The sequence below is a fragment of the Ambystoma mexicanum genome, chromosome 3p (genome assembly GCF_040938575.1).
Source record: "Ambystoma mexicanum isolate Mex_15411 chromosome 3p, UKY_AmexF1_1, whole genome shotgun sequence".
Taxonomy (NCBI): domain Eukaryota; kingdom Metazoa; phylum Chordata; class Amphibia; order Caudata; family Ambystomatidae; genus Ambystoma; species Ambystoma mexicanum.
The window spans coordinates 1136907523-1136923288 of record NC_090925.1 but is presented as its reverse complement, the minus strand read 5'-3'; the positions used below and the strand labels follow the sequence as shown (position 1 = coordinate 1136923288).

Genomic DNA, 15766 nt, shown 5'->3' with positions numbered 1-15766 from the left:
GTTCAAACAAGGCGTCCAGAGAGGTATGAGGGTCCAAGTAACCTTCCCTCTCCTCTATCTTGAACTTTGGGTTCACGCAGGGGGTTGTATTTAAGTTATCTCCCTCCCTCCCTCCAGGAACAAGAATACTCCTCTATTTCCAACTGGGCGACATCATTCTGTGGGAAAGAACTCAGATATTTTCTTTTTTTTAGAGTAGTGGCTGTGAGGGTATATTCAATGTTTGTTGCTAAGGCATCCGTCAGGGATAGGTGATTCAGTGTAGAAACATTTATAACTGCAATTCCATTCACTGTTGTTTCCTTCATTCCAGATCCTGCAGTAACTTGGTTATCGACCACAAAGTGACTCTTGGATGGATTAAATCTACAGTCAGCAGGCTATATTTGAAAATGGATTTGGGGGTATTTACTACATTTTTCCCTGGCCATATAGATTCTTTCAATTCAGGTGCCCTTATGTCATCTCCTAGCGCCCCGCTTCTTAGATTGTATAAGCGGGCCATCCTAGGAATAGCTTGAAGGAGATGCACAAATCGTTTCCCAAAGTTACCAAAAAACAAAACAAAATGACTTGTGGGCCCACAAGTCAGTTAACTGAATGTATCCAAATGAGCAGTTCAAAGGCTTCGACAAGTTGTAGCTGTTATTCAAATAAGCATTCCCAACCTAGCAGCTTAAAGGCTAGAACAAGCCCGCAGTTGGTGCTTTTCAACCAAACAAGAGGCAATTTGAGCATCCACAGAGCTGCTCAAGGGCCCGCCCAGCCAAAATCACGCTCAGATTCTTCCAACCCTGGCGGTACTTAAAGATGAATAGAATAGATGATATTAATATTACCTATGACAATCACTCTGTTGACATGACTCCTTGACTCCCGCAGTGAACCACGGCAAACCACACTCGATCGCAGCACTCTGCGCCACGCTATTGTGCCAGGAGCTGTTTTTGTAGCAGATGCAGATAAGCCAGTGATGAAGGTCCGCCTCCAATTGTGGTTGCCAGCAAGGAAAGACTGCCAAAACACACAGCAAACCACATTCTATCGTCAGACTTCACGGCATACCCATTTTCCATAAAGGGAAAGGTTAAACATTGACCTGAACAGCTCCCTTAAGGTACGTTTACAAATAGGATGTGATTACAACATAATGTCATCACGCCACACACGCACGCTGCTATTTGAAGCAATCATTTTGCCCTACAGACTTTTCAGGCAACGGGGAGAGAATATGGAAGTCCTGGGCTCCCACCTTTGCCACTATAGATTGGATTCAAAGACAGTTCCTAAGGTAAAAAATCTTTGTCATTTTAGAGCAGATGATAACTAGGATATACAACATTCGTTCATATCTACGCTCCCCAAGAGTCTTTTACCATTTCATATCTTGACTCAATAGAGGACATCTTTTGAACTTTCTGTGAAGCCGTTTGATTATCACACTCTGTATCTATTGAGAAGGATATACAAATTACTTGACCAGAGATGGAGAATACATGTATTAGGATGTTCTTCACTCTTCTTTGAGTTACACCAGTTAATAACAGGGTGAGTACTATGATACGAACACGATTATCAATAGATATGGGACCTAGATGTTCTACCATTAGACACTTACAGGTTTCCTGATATGAATTCCACCCATAGGAGGAATGCACATACATGCTTGGGATACTGGAAGACAACTATTCCACCCTATTTAGCATTGGGTCATACCAGAGGAACAGAACGGTTTCCGCTGTATATGGTGAAGGTGAAACATTTCAAAATAATATAGGAGAAAGATAAGAAAGTAAGGACTGCAGAGGAATAAATACCTCATACCAATGTCATCATTTTTAAGGTAATCAGGATCTGATTGCCACCCACATACACCACTTTGCTCCGGGTAGAAGCACTCTTAGAGCACTGAAATCAACAGGACCTTCAGACTGCAAAAATAGCTATATGTTGACATCTAAAGCATTAAAATGGCTAATTAAATGAATATGAAGGTTCATGAGTGGATCACCACAAATGTACTTACAAGACTATCTCTTATCTGATTATTTATAGATTCAACGTCTTTTCAAGACCCCTGATGAAGAGTTGTTCTCTAAACGTGTTGGGTCACACTATTAAATGTATTTGTTGAACAGAAATGTGTTATGTATTGAAATATGTCTGTTATGGTAACGATCCTACATTGAATTAACGTACCTTATCTTGAACAATTCTAAGACCTGTCTTTAAACTCTTGGCTGATTTATTGGCCTGTGAAAGTCGCAGGGGACGGGAGTTCCCCAGTCATAGGAACTTTTTCTTGTTCACTGCTATTTTTCAGTTCATTCTCCTCCGCAGCTTAAATTTTGTTAATTTGATATACAATTCCTAAACATTTTGGATATAATTTGAACAACAAGGGGTGTGCATTGGGTTACGCTTTGGATATAGGCAGATCGCTCAATTGGGCAGACACACAATGTGGAGAAACAAGAGAGAACACACCATGTGCCACTCGCCACCATTTGCCAGCTAGCTACAGGGGCCATGGAGCGAGGTGCAGAAGTGCACTAATGCAGCTCCTATTCGCCGAAAGTGGCAAACTTGAAATACCCTCACTGCTGTCCAGCAACCAAGTACAACAAGCTGATGTGTATACTTCAGGCGTAGATCAAGTCTCGATGTCTGGCCTGAGGGACCGATTGCTTTCCAATGAATCTTCACAATATCGTTCTGCAGTGCACTGTTCTCCATAAGTCATCTGAGGATTTTACACATCCCAGGAAGTAATAGTTGAAGAACAAGAAGTTGCATACCCCTGGTAACGTTCTTTCAATTCGATGTTCCTCCCACGTATTCCTCATCTTATAATAATTATACTTGCAGCTGCTTCAACATTTTTTTGACAGGGCGCTCCAGATAAGGTGCGTATCAAGGCTTTTTATGCACAGAAATATAGTCAATAAGGCCCTTTTGATTCTTCCTTGCGTACGACTTACACAGGCCATTTATGGCAGCACACCCATAAATCATGGAGCTCACTGGTGACAGCCTGGCTAGCAGCAGTTTGCAAATCCATTCTGTACTTTAGTAATCGACAGTTCTTTGAAAGAAGCAACTGGGATCAGTCCTGGTCCGTTTAATTTTCTGTGAATGATTCTCTGAGTATGTAAAAGGGAATTTGTGTTTTGTTCACTTTGTTCAACTGCCTGCATTTTGAAGGTTAGTTTGATTTTAAAGCTTCTTGAATCACGAGCATGCTTTTCACTATGACAGGTAGTATTGTGCAAAATGAAAATGTTCTTAAACAAGGGCTGCATTTGGGAAGATGAATCCAAGCAGTAATGTTTCACAAAAGTGTGAATCGACAATCAAGTGGCCGCTGAACAAATGTCTTTGACTGGAACACCTCTCTGAAGAGCAGCAGAGGTTGCCATACCACTTGTGGTATGTGCTCTCAAGCCTTCCGGCGGGTCTTTGCCCGCTAGCCTGTAACTTTCCCTAATAGCCAGGATGAATAATCTGGTAACGGTGTGTTTCGTAACAGCTAAACCCAATTTAGGGCCTGCATAGCCAATGAATAATTGGTAATTTTGACAAAATGTTGCCACTCTTAATATATAGAAACTGAGTCCTGTTTGGGTCCAGCCTATGCAATCTTTCCTACTCCTTTCCAGGATGAAGAGGTGGATAGAAAGTTGGCAAAATGATATTTTGCGACAAGTGGACGTTGGCGACTACTTAAGGTAAAAAAGATTTGACCCTGAGAACAAACTTGTCTTTATAGAAAACCGTATGTGGCGTTTACAGGAAAGTGCCTACAACTCGCTTACCCTGTGGGCTGACGTCATTGCGATTAGCAAAACAGTTTTCAAGGTTAACAGTCTTAATGGGCATGAGTGTATAGGCTCAAAAGGAATGCATGTTAGACATTTTAACACCAGGTTAAGATCCCATACAGGGACTTTGAATGGGACTGATGGAAATAAGTTAGTAAGACCCTTTAAGAATTGAACAATCAGAGGGATTTTAAAATATGAATCCTCCTCTGAAGAGCGCTTGAAAATAGATAGCGCAGCCAATTCTTCCAAACTGGAGCACCAGATTTGCCAAATGTAAAAAAAAAGAAAGCACCATCGGTGTGTCACATAAAAAGGGATCCACATGCTTATCTCTGCACCAACTGCTGAACTTGTTCCAACGGCAGCGGTACAAAGATTTCTTTGCTGGCCTGACCGAAAGCAAGATCTACACTATATCATCCGGGAGGTCCCAATCCTTGTATCTCAACCTCTCAGGAACCACGCGTGAAGGTTGAGAGTCTTCACGTCTGGATGGAGAACCCGCCATCCTCTCGCGACAGAAGGTCCTCTCTTTGTGGAAGACTGATTGGAGGGCAGATGGGCATGTCCAGAAGGTCGGGTACCAAGTCCTCCTGGCCCAATCCAGAGCAATTAGAAACATGGATTTCCCCAACTTTCTCAACCTCCTGATCACATTAGGAATGACACCGACTGGAGAAAACGCATACAGGAGTGGAAACTCCCAGTCCAGTATGAACGCATGTCCTAGAGCTCCTACTGGGGGAAAATTCCCTGGAGCAGAACAGTTTGCATTTTCGGTTGACACTGGTCACAAACAGATCCACTTGTGGGGTTCCCCAAAGGGTGAAGATCTCTAGAAGGATTTCCAGAGCTAGTTCCCACTCGTGGGAGAATGTGCTCTGCCGGCACAGAGAGTCTGTCACCGTATTCTCCTCTCCAGCTAGGTGAACTGCTGATAGAGAGATTATTTCTTGAATTGCCCAGAACCAGAGCTGCATTGCTTCTCTGCACAGTGGTAGTGACCCTACGCATCCTTTCCTGTTGAGGTAGTACATGGCCACTGTGTTGTCAGTCATTATCAGGACATTCTTACCCTGCACATAGGGCAGAAAGGCCTTCAGCGCTAGTCCGATTGCCCTCAGCTCCAAAAGATTCATGTGTAGTTTGGACACCAATGGGAGACCAACGACCGCTGATTGCTAGCTCGTTGGCATGGGCTCCCCACCCTGTGAGTGAAGCATCCGTCACTACAGTTATCTCTGGCCATCGTTACCAAAAAGATTGTCCCTTGAGAATGTTGTCCCTGCAAGCCCATTACTAAAAGTCCTGAGAGACTCTGCTCAGAACTTTCAGGTGGTCTGACATTCTGCCTGAGAATTGAGACCATCGAGTCCTGAGAGCCCATTGGAGGGATCTCATTTTGAGTCTGTGGAGAGAGTGGCAGGTTACACTGAAATGTTCCCGGGCTTGTTCGGGTGAACGCGCCCTGATCAGCTTATCGTCCAGGTAGGGATAGACGTGAATCTCCCCCCCCCCCCCCCCGACATGAGACTCACTACCACCACCGCCGCCATTAACTTGGTGAAAACACTAAATGCGGAAGTCAGCCCGAATGGCAGAACTCAAAACTGGTAATCTCTGTGCTTGAGATGGATAGGCACATGAAAGTAAGCATCCTGAAAGTCCAATGACACCATCCAGTCTTGGAGCTGGAGAGCCTGAAGGATTTGGGAAAGGGTAACCATCTTGAACTTGTCCTTCCTGAGGAACTTGTTCAAGTTTCTTAGTCCAAGATGGGCTTCAATCCTCTGTCCTTTTTGGGAATTAGAAAGTATGGGGAGGACCAACCCTTGTTCCTTTCTGCCACAGTTACTGGTTCTATAGCACCTTTCTCTAGCAGGGTCAAACTCTCCTGCACAAAGAGCGGATCCGGAACTTTGAAAGAGTTGGTCCCCAGTAGATGATCCTGAGGCCTTTTTTTTTTTAAGAAAAAGAAGGCAGTAACCTTGGGCTACAGATTCCAGTGTCAAGCATCTGAATGCCCCGCCATTCTTTCAGATGCTGAGTAAGTCTGCCTCCCACTGCGGTTTTGTGAGTCAAGGCCTCAGAGTGGTTTTGAGGCAGCTGTAGCGGCGGATGAGGGTAACACTGCTGTTGCTTGGGCTGGATTAGCACCTCTCCCTTGTCTACCACAAGGGAATCTTCTCTGACCCCTTTCACTGACTTGTCCTCTTCCAATTGAGTAGAATCGAAAGGACTTGCCCCTCCAAGATGATGAAACAGAGTAGGGGCATTGAGGCTGTCTAACAGCGGCGCTAAAGGATTTGGACGCCACTGTCAAGTTTTGCAGCTTTGCCAAACTCTCACCAGCCTTGCTGCCAAAGAGCCTCGAGCCGTCAAAGGGCATATTGAGGAGTCTAAACTGTACATCTGGAGCAAATCCGACTTTCTCAACCACGCACATCTGCGCAACACTGTGCTAGTTGCCATGGATCTTCTGATGCTGTCTGCAGTATCCAGACCTGATGGAGGCATTCACCCATTGCCTTCTTACCATCCTGGATGATAGCCAGGAAGCCGTCTCTTTTTTCACCTTCCGGGATGTGGTCAGCCGCCATAGCTATGCAGTCCCACAGGGTAAACGTAAACCTTGACAAGTTGCGTTTAATACCATATTGCCAGCAGTAAATATTGTTCTCACCTTGGCATCTACTCATCCCCATCAGGAGGGTTAGAGGGGTATACTGATTGCTTAGATGTAGCAGCTTGAACCACCAAACTTTCTGGTGTTGGATGTTTTGTTAACTACTCTGGGTCACTGCCGGATCACTGCAGCCGCAGTCTCTGGTGTCTCCCAATTTGCTGAGACCCTTTTTGTAGTGCAGTGTGAAATGGCAAAATTGTATCTTTTTGGGGACCCTGATCCAAAATATCTGTCAGGTCATCCTGCTTGAAAGAAGGAGTAGGCCTGCTCCAACCTAAAAACTCACCTTGCTCATCAGCTTCCTATATGAGGAGTCAGCGTGGTCAGTAGGATCTGCTTTACCATATTCCAGTTCGGCAGCTGTCTCTAAACCACTGGCTGACTGAAGATCATACAAGTCTTTTAACCAAGACTCTTCTGAAATTAATTCCTCTCGCACATTAGGGGTGCGATATTTTAACCCAAATTGTGGTGTGTTATCATATGAAGGGTTATTACCTTCATAGATTGAGGTTTAAGACTTTAAAAAGTCTTTGGCAAGGGTTTGAAAACCTTTTCCTGGGTTACTGTTGGCTTCAACAACTTCGACGTAATCGTCGACAACCACTTCGAAGACGATTTTGTCGGAGTCGACTTCGACATTGGCGTCGACAGCTATGGCGGTGTTAGTGAAGGCGTCAGCGTTGTCGACTTGTTATGCTTTTTTTGAAGGAACCCTTGAGGGACTGGATTCTTGACTTGTCGAAGCCCTCGATGGAATTCCCGTCGGATCGAGATTTTTCTCAATGCTATACCAGCTTATTGCTCAGTTTCGAAGATTTTGTTTCGACTTCCATTTGTCGTCTTGATGCAGATCAACAGGTGCATGGGCTTTCTGCTTGTCCTTCGAGGGGGTTGGGCCGCATTCTTAAAGATTTTAAGCATTTCTTTACGAAACACATCTCATTTTGCTGGGCGTCGTCCGACTTAGTTGGACATTTGATTACCTCGGCTGAGGAATCACTAGAGGTCGAAGGTGACCTGTGACACTGTTGCTTGGCCTTCTTCAAAGACGAAAAATGGTGCGATCGACTTCTCGATTGAGATCTGTTATATCTTTTCCGTCGAGGAGAATCCCTCGACTCATCGGTCGTTCTTTTTGAGCTCTTCGAAGGAGACTTCGAAGACAAACTCTGCATCGCCAATTTACCTTTATGTTCCCTCAGAGCCTTTTGAGTCATTGCCTAATAGGAGTTACAGTCAGAGGTACCAAGACACCGCAGACATATGCGTTGGGAGTCTGTGATCGACATCTTCGATCCACAGTTTTGACACTTCTTGAAGGCCATTTTAGGTGTTGATGGAGCCGACAGGGAAGACATTTTGGTAGATCGAAAATAGCGGACGAACTTCACTGAAGAACCGAAGCGCGCTGTAATTCTTTGAAGCGTTAGCTCGGAAAAACAGAACTGAAAACAACGGGCACTGAGTGCGCTATTTGTACTGACAATGACATTGACAGTAACAGAGGCCCTTGAAGGGACTTCGACTCAACGAGACAGCACAGAGTTCCCCCTGTCGGAAAATGTTGCGAAGCAGCAAGAATAATTATCATACATGAGGAATACGTGGGAGGACACAATCCATTCGAAAGCTGGAATTTTAACACAGGTGTCCTAGTTCATCAGTTATCAATTGGGTATAGAAGACTCTCATCCAAAAAACAAGGTCTCATTTTGTTCAATGTTATTGTGCACTTACTTCTTAGTGGTCACTGATTCATGCATGCCCATTTTTACCACATAATTTGACTCGGGCATACAGGGATTATTCCAGGACCACACGATTTTCATTATGTGGGGAAGCCACCTCCTCTTTCATTAGTTTCACATGCATACAAAAATGGGTTGCTGAAGGCGGAAATCATGAATTACAGTGAGTAACACGAACGCAAAGGTGAGCCTTCAGTAATTTTGTTTACAAATCAGCCTTGTCCTGCCACTAATGTGAGCAGCCCTGCCCAAACTGCGAGACCACAAGGCCTAAAGATACCTGTGGTGGCTTGTGCTCCAGTGAAGGGGGAACATGGCGAAAAAATGAAAGATTGAACTGCACCTTTTGGTGGCAGAAAGACATTTGCTAATCGCTTGCCCCTTCTGTAATGACACAGACATACTACCGAATTAGGGCATGGAAGGTTGCGCAGAGTAGTTATAGCGGTAATGTTTAATTCAAAGCATTGCATCCATCACTTTTTCATATTACTACACTCTCCACTTCAGAATTTTACATTTTCTTACTACCAACCTTATTTTTTCACTTATACTCAAGCAGTTAAAGAAGCAGACTATATACTTTGTATTTATAATGGTCCTCTGCTGCAGAAATCTATGGTGCAAGCAACATCACCTGCTGTCATTTATTGACGCAGTTAAATATGTTGGTAAGCATGATGTGAATAACAGTTATGTTCCCATAAAAATAGGTAGACATTGTATGGGCGTTAAGCAAAATAGTGTGTGGCCGTCCTAGTTGGCACCATTATTCCAGAAATGTGTCTTCTTCATTCTCCGTTTTGCAGCTCTTGAAAACTGCAGCCTTTGACCCTATTTTCACTGGCTTGATTATATAAGTCTTATTGAGACACGCTCCCCTCGTGAAAGAGCGACTGATTGAAAACAGATATTACTGTCTGCACTCTGAGGCAGTTTCACTTCTTTTTGCAGTTTCCTAGCCAGGTGAGATTACTTTTCACCACGTCCTTCAAAGACATAGTTATACAAGCCTGGTCATATGGTCTAACTCATCATTTTTCTCTCTCTTTACTTTTCTCCCAATGCACATCGCTTTATCTGTGAAAATTCATCATTACAAATTGTACATTCATGTATGTTGCCTCGCTATTTTCAAACTGCTCATTATTATTCTAATAACTACACAACAGGGCGCTTTTATACAGAGATGTTTATTCATTCACTGATTGTTACACTATAACTACAAATCTGTCACGGCCACATCAATCATGATTTACTGGGTTGATCTCCAACCTATAGTTTGCTGTTTGTTCATAGGACATGATACAATTTGGGGCTCCTGGTGTCTCTGGTATGGCACACACAGCTAATTGCCCTGAAGGACATTGGCACACGCCGCTATTAAGTGGTCTTACTTGTTTCATGCAAATAGAGTGGTTGTCTGCCTCAACCATTGCTCAGTGTTTTTATTATGAATGAAAGTAATCCTTTGAAAGCCAGAGATACACTTTTAACTGAATGTTACTGTAGCAAATCTGCTAGGCCAAGGGTGTGCAGCCCTTAACGCTGGCCTTTTTTGAGCCATGGTACACAGTCATCACCAAAAATACAGAAAACAACAAAAATCTACTTGGGATTTTAGTTTTGTGGAAAAAGCTTCACCTTGTAACTGAGAGGTTGGAAACGTAAGATGAACAGTGCAGTTGAAAAAAAATAGCAACAGTTTCTTGGTAGGTAGTTGTAAGCAGCCTGCTTAAACAATGCTATCTCATAGGTGTGAATGGACCCCCATCTCTCTGGTCATTTGTGCTTTCATGGCTGTAGGGCATAAATCACAGCCAAGGGTAAGCACACAAATCCTGTCCAGGCCTTATGTTGTGCAGCTCTAATCATTATAAAGTTGCTACTTGTCCTGGTTCCCTGTGGAGTAACACCACTGGCTGGGCATCTTTGTTGCAGGGTTAGGGGTAAAAGGGACGGCCTTGGACGGGCCTTACCCCTTCCTGCTGGCACCAGGCCAGATGTGAGACTAATTGGCACGTTGCAAATTCTGTTTTATGCTTTCTTCAATAATGTGGAAGCAAAACTGCTTTGGTAAGAAGAGGCAGGCTTTCAGATCCCAAAACCCTGAGCAAGTAAACTGCTCATGGGCCTGAAACTTTGCCAATTATTCAAAATTCTAAATTTTTCACTGTTTCAATTTTTGGGGGCTGAAATAAACAATGTTATCAAGTTTTGCGATATTTTACTTTTCCATGGTTATACCATTAAGAGACACCATAATGCATGTTTTTAGGTAGCCTTTCAACCATCTATGTGCTGGTGAAACACTGAGTTTATCAGGATATTGAGTTTCAGCAGATAACATTAGTCCACGCTGCCCATAATTTCTTTGGCCAGGATAAGTGGAGCTATGAAAGCACAGGACACAAGCGTCAATGACAATATTGCTATCTGGTAGTACACCTGCCATGTGTGCAAGGGTAGTGGTTTGCCTTGTTCTAAGCACAGAGATCCAACTCTCTTCAGAGCTGTGCATCGGGTCCAACACCATTCTCTGTTGCAACTCGCAAAACCTGTCACAGACCATGTGGAATTTTGTCTGCGAAAAATCACATCCCACGTGTATGAATCATTGAAACATGCATACCATCTACACACTTGTTTTTGGCGTTGCTTTCTGTTTGCACTCGAGGATCGTTCTCGTGATCTGGAGCACCTCAAACGAGACATATTCTGGCATGAATACGCGCACGCTGGGTACAGAACCATTTTTCTTTTTGGCAATATACACGGTATAAAAAAAACGGACAGCACCGAGGTGTCAAAACACGTTGATATCATTAAATGCAGATGTGCACGTACTTAATAAAATGCATGGACATCGAAGTTTACTTTAGTAAATAAAAGTAAGGGATTTTATTAAAAAGTGCACCCACGTTAACTGCTAAATGGGAATGTGACAAATGAAAACATTCAACCTCCAGACAGCGGTGTGCCTACGACATACGCGCGTGACCGCCGGCTACCATCTACAGCTGCTGCTACACATTAACAATCACGAAATAACTAAAGACCACTTTTGCATGTAAGCTTTTAGAAACACATGTGTGCATCGAGAGTTCGCTTGTATTTTTGCAAGCAATACATCAACTGATGCGATGCATTCGCTCTGAAATGAAAAGCACCATGCCATGGTAGCCAAGCCAAAGGTCACGTGTGCCTTGGTAAAAGAAGACCCGCTATGCTTCATCAAGCCGTATCGTATCAGATGAGCGCCAAAACATAAATTCGAAACACTCACAAAACTGGAAGTGCAGAGCAAAGAAGCATGTTAAAGCAAATCGCGCGCGCTGCTTGTCACAAAACTTAAACACTATAAAACAGCAATTTAAGTAGCGCGTTGGAGCTGTACATTGTGATTTGTAAGAATATCATCGACAACTTGGTAACGCAGGCGTGTGCATTATTTATTACATGTATATATCGCGAACCTAGCTCGGAAGCAACGGCGAGATGTACAGGAGAATTAGGGGAACATTAACATGCTACAGTTTACATACACATAAAATATGAGTTGATACTAGTTCAGTCACTCCATTATAAATGACATCAAAGTCAAAATAAAGGCGCACACAAAACGATGACGAGCTTAGCTAGATTGTCCGCTGCTGCTTAAAGAGTCATGGAACGTTATTTTCAGAAGATGCAGTCGTGTTGCTGGTGAAAATGAGCCCCCAGGCAACCTCCAACCCTACAAGAGGCTCTCAGTGTTGTCACCAGAGATGCAAGCGCAGACTAACGCTGATGGGCAGCGAAACTCCTACCCATCACACCAAGTGTTGCTGCCCGAAGTCCTGAACCTTGCTACTGCGGGTCTTTGGGAGAGGCAGCCGTAACTCATCGTCTCTGTCCAGGAGAATGCACAGTGTTGTTATGGTTACCCATAGATGAAGTGCCAGTTCATGTTGCTTCTATGACTGGGAAGCCGTCACGGGCCGCTTCAACATCCCCTTTTCGTTTTCTTCCCGCCCCTCCTCTTCACCTCCCTTTGCAGGGTCATGCGCTGCTGTTTTATGTGCACCAAGATCTAGACTAGCTAGCGAGCGAACTGAAAGCGTACCCTACATCACAATGGGGTGCTAGTAACCCGAGGATGGACTTCATCAATTGTGTGCTTTATAATTGAGTGGGGATGCCCGGGGGGGACTCATCTATGGACCTCCCACCCAAGAGGCAGGAACACACAATGCTACAACAGGACGATAATGCGCCACGCCTGTTGCTGTTGGAATCTACCATCATCCCAATATTTCCATATTGACAGTCATATATGGAGTTTAAATCCTGGCGTCCGCTAAGGAGTTCAGTCTTAGGGGTGCGTAGAACCCTGTTGCCCAGGAGTGGTAATCGTGGTCTCTCTGCTGTCGCTACGTGATTCGAGTCCACACCTATCGCCGAGAGTTGTTCCTAACTTGAGGAAAACGTCCTGCTACCTTCTACTGTGGGTGCGCAGCCCTCACCCTCCACAAGTAGGGGACACGCACAGCATTACCTGAAGATAAACTCCTGATCTCTGCTGCTGCAAGGCGAGGAGAGCACCCCTTTCTTACTGAAGAGTTTCTGGAACAAAGTGGGCGGCATGTTGCTGTCCCCCCCTCCTCGCGGGTGCTGTGGCTGGTCCCCTCGGCGCTGGCTCAAGGATTAGCCTCTATCCGCCTGCAGTCATATGACAGGCATTAGTCACTACGAACACCACGGCTGACAGACAGTAGGCGGACCCTGCTACTGGGCGCGGTGGCCACAACAGCTCTGCTCGAAGCAACTAACACCGAAGAAGGACTATTGAACAGGAGCGATACTAAAACACAAGCGAACTCGGTGGCCATATCAAAGTAGAACGTTCTGACTAATTTACAGCAATGTATGTGTAAGCACATTCAACAGCAACCCCTGCGTCCAGACCGCACTCGTATACCACTGTCACAGCAAGTTAGGCTAGCTTTAAGTGGCTTTATGAAATACGTAAATGGAGAGCTCATGTAAGCATGGCGTTTGTGGTTAGGTGCCTCGTGGCACTTGAAACAGTGGGGCAACAAAATGAGCGGCCTCACGCGCCTCCAAAAAGCGAATGCTACACCACAGACTAATTGGGCCACCAGCATGTGCATGATCATCATGCCGTTGGGCTGCAGTAGGTAAACGATTTACGTTTTTTTAATCAAAGTTTACAGCTTTCAGCTAACTTAGAAAATGGAGTGGTAGGGTGACTGGTTAGCACCTGTGCCCAAATGTATAAGCCGCCCCTTTGAGTGGCTAGTGACGTTATTGGATGCATGACAAAAAAGTGGGAGCTGGGAGGCACTAGCTCATCCAGAACTTCCTAATCAAAGTAAAGGTATCAGTGTCAATAGGTGAATCAGGTTCAAATCTATTTCAGGTGCAAAGGGGCAAATGCCACGAGGCCACTCGGGGCTAGTTAGAGACCAGGGAAACGAAACCGTGCCTTGCCACACGATAGCCCCATATGCACTCCCAGTGGGACAGAGTCCCAGATTAAACTCTTGGAAGTCTACCCACTAAAAAATCCCAAAGACAGGATATCTACAGGGGTAGACTATATTTCGCTTTTAACTAAAGTCCAACAAAATTCACAACAATCGTGACTCTCAGGCAGAGAGTAGGTATTTTTCTATAGAACATAGAACCACTGGCACTAGCCAGTGACTTAACTGTGTATACCTTCAAAAAGCAGTAACAATATGTATCACAAGTGTTTTTAATGCAGAAATGTGAATATAGTCCATGAAACCATATTAAATACAAAGTGTCTACAAAAGTGTAAAGTTATGCATAAATCAATAAGTCAAACTGACGCTTTCAAAAATAATGACAAACTGTTCAGTGACTAGTGTTTACAACATCCACACTAGAACACATAAATCAAGGTCCATTTAAACGGTCCCAAATAGCACCATTAGGTCTATTCTGTTGCCTACTCGTTTGGGATTACTAAAAAAATCCATCTTCAGGGCTATGGTTGCTTTTGGTTCAAAACTAATCTTGATTGGCCACAATGTGGATACCTAAAGGATATCAGAAGAGATAATCACTAAGGGCTTAGAGTATAAAACTCCACTAAATCACTTAAATATTGGAAAAAACACCAACTTTGTGGTGCCAATAGATGGCAAGGGATTCAGTCACGCTGGACTGCAGTGACCCACTGCGTCCAGGTACAGATTCAGGTCAAACAGAGAAAACCGAGGTCCCTAAAGGGAGTAGAGACATTCAATTGAGAGGACAGCTCAGCTATTCAATAGCGTGGGGCCCAAAGGGCCGTTTCATTCATGCAGGAAAAGTATATTTGAGGGTACTTCCAATAGAGTACACACAATCAAGGCTTCAGTATTCTAGCCCTTGTAGACGCCTGTGGGTGTCACAAGGCAATTGGCACCCCCGTACAAGCTTCCCAGGGGTACGATTATAAAACAAAGTAGCACACACGGTAAGCGTGCCGAAATTCACACATCATGTGGGGCTATGAAACTGAAAAGTCAGACGCAGTATGCATGACATTCTCAAATCTTCTGCTGGTACTAAGGTGCTCCTAACCAGGGGTCACAGGTCTGTCGGGTGAAACGTTGTCGGCAATAATTGCGTGTCATAACACGTTCCAAAGTAGGTCCATTATATATCACCACCGTCTTACTACAGGTGCTTGCTAACATCTGTGCGCCAAGGGACGAGAGAGAATGTGAAGACACTCACCTCGTATGGAGAAGCAGAGAGCAGCCATCTGATGCCGAAGCACGGAGCTGGCTCGTGGAGGTTTAAGATGGTTTCCATGGCGATTTCGCGCATGCGCACAAATGCCTTGGACCATATGGGCAGTAACGTTATTCAGCCATCCAACAGGACGCGCATCCCCTTAATGGGAGCAAGGTTCAAATATGTACAAACGTGTTCCATGAAATGAGCGGCAATGCCACCTCTCTCACAGACTTAAATGGTACGTGGGGCCAGCGTGTCGAACCTGCTAAAATCCCCACGTTCCCTGGACTAACAAACAAGTATAATGATGGTGGGCATATGGGAAGTGCAGATAAAATGGCTGCAGGGGCCCCCATGGCCACCCAATAAGTGAAATACAGGCTAATGGTTATAAAGAACCTAGCCCTGGTATGTACAATGGAAACACATTGCGATCTTGATATTTTAGACCACCTCACCTCATTGGTGACACTAGTACATCTCAGATTATCAGCAAAGCCATGCAACACAGTGTACATATTGGCTTTAAACATGCAAAAACATTAGAGAACCCATTGTTGTTTGTGTCTCTCCCGGCAGAAGGCCAGTTGGGCAGTTAAGAGTTTTACGTACATCTTAAACAGTGACGAGGGTTAGCATAGTCTAAAACAACTGACACAGGAAATATGAGGAAGTATAATTGACATACTAACGAGCAACAAGAATGCAGTAGATCAGATGCGGACAAGCAACAACAATGCAGAACTGAA

At 44.4% G+C, this 15766-nt stretch overlaps 1 protein-coding gene across 4 annotated transcripts in view; it reads right to left on the bottom strand.

Moving 5' to 3' along the window:
• FNIP1 (folliculin interacting protein 1) overlaps positions 1-13036 on the bottom strand; it is a 735567-nt gene extending 722531 nt beyond the window's left edge. For all 4 annotated transcript variants that reach the window (XM_069652526.1, XM_069652529.1, XM_069652527.1 and 1 more), the window contains exon 1: positions 12799-13036. In XM_069652526.1, coding sequence (XP_069508627.1) covers positions 12799-12887 — 89 coding nt within the window. In that variant the 5' untranslated portion in view covers positions 12888-13036. The remainder of the gene's footprint in view (positions 1-12798) is intronic.
• Positions 13037-15766: the final 2730 nt, after the last annotated feature.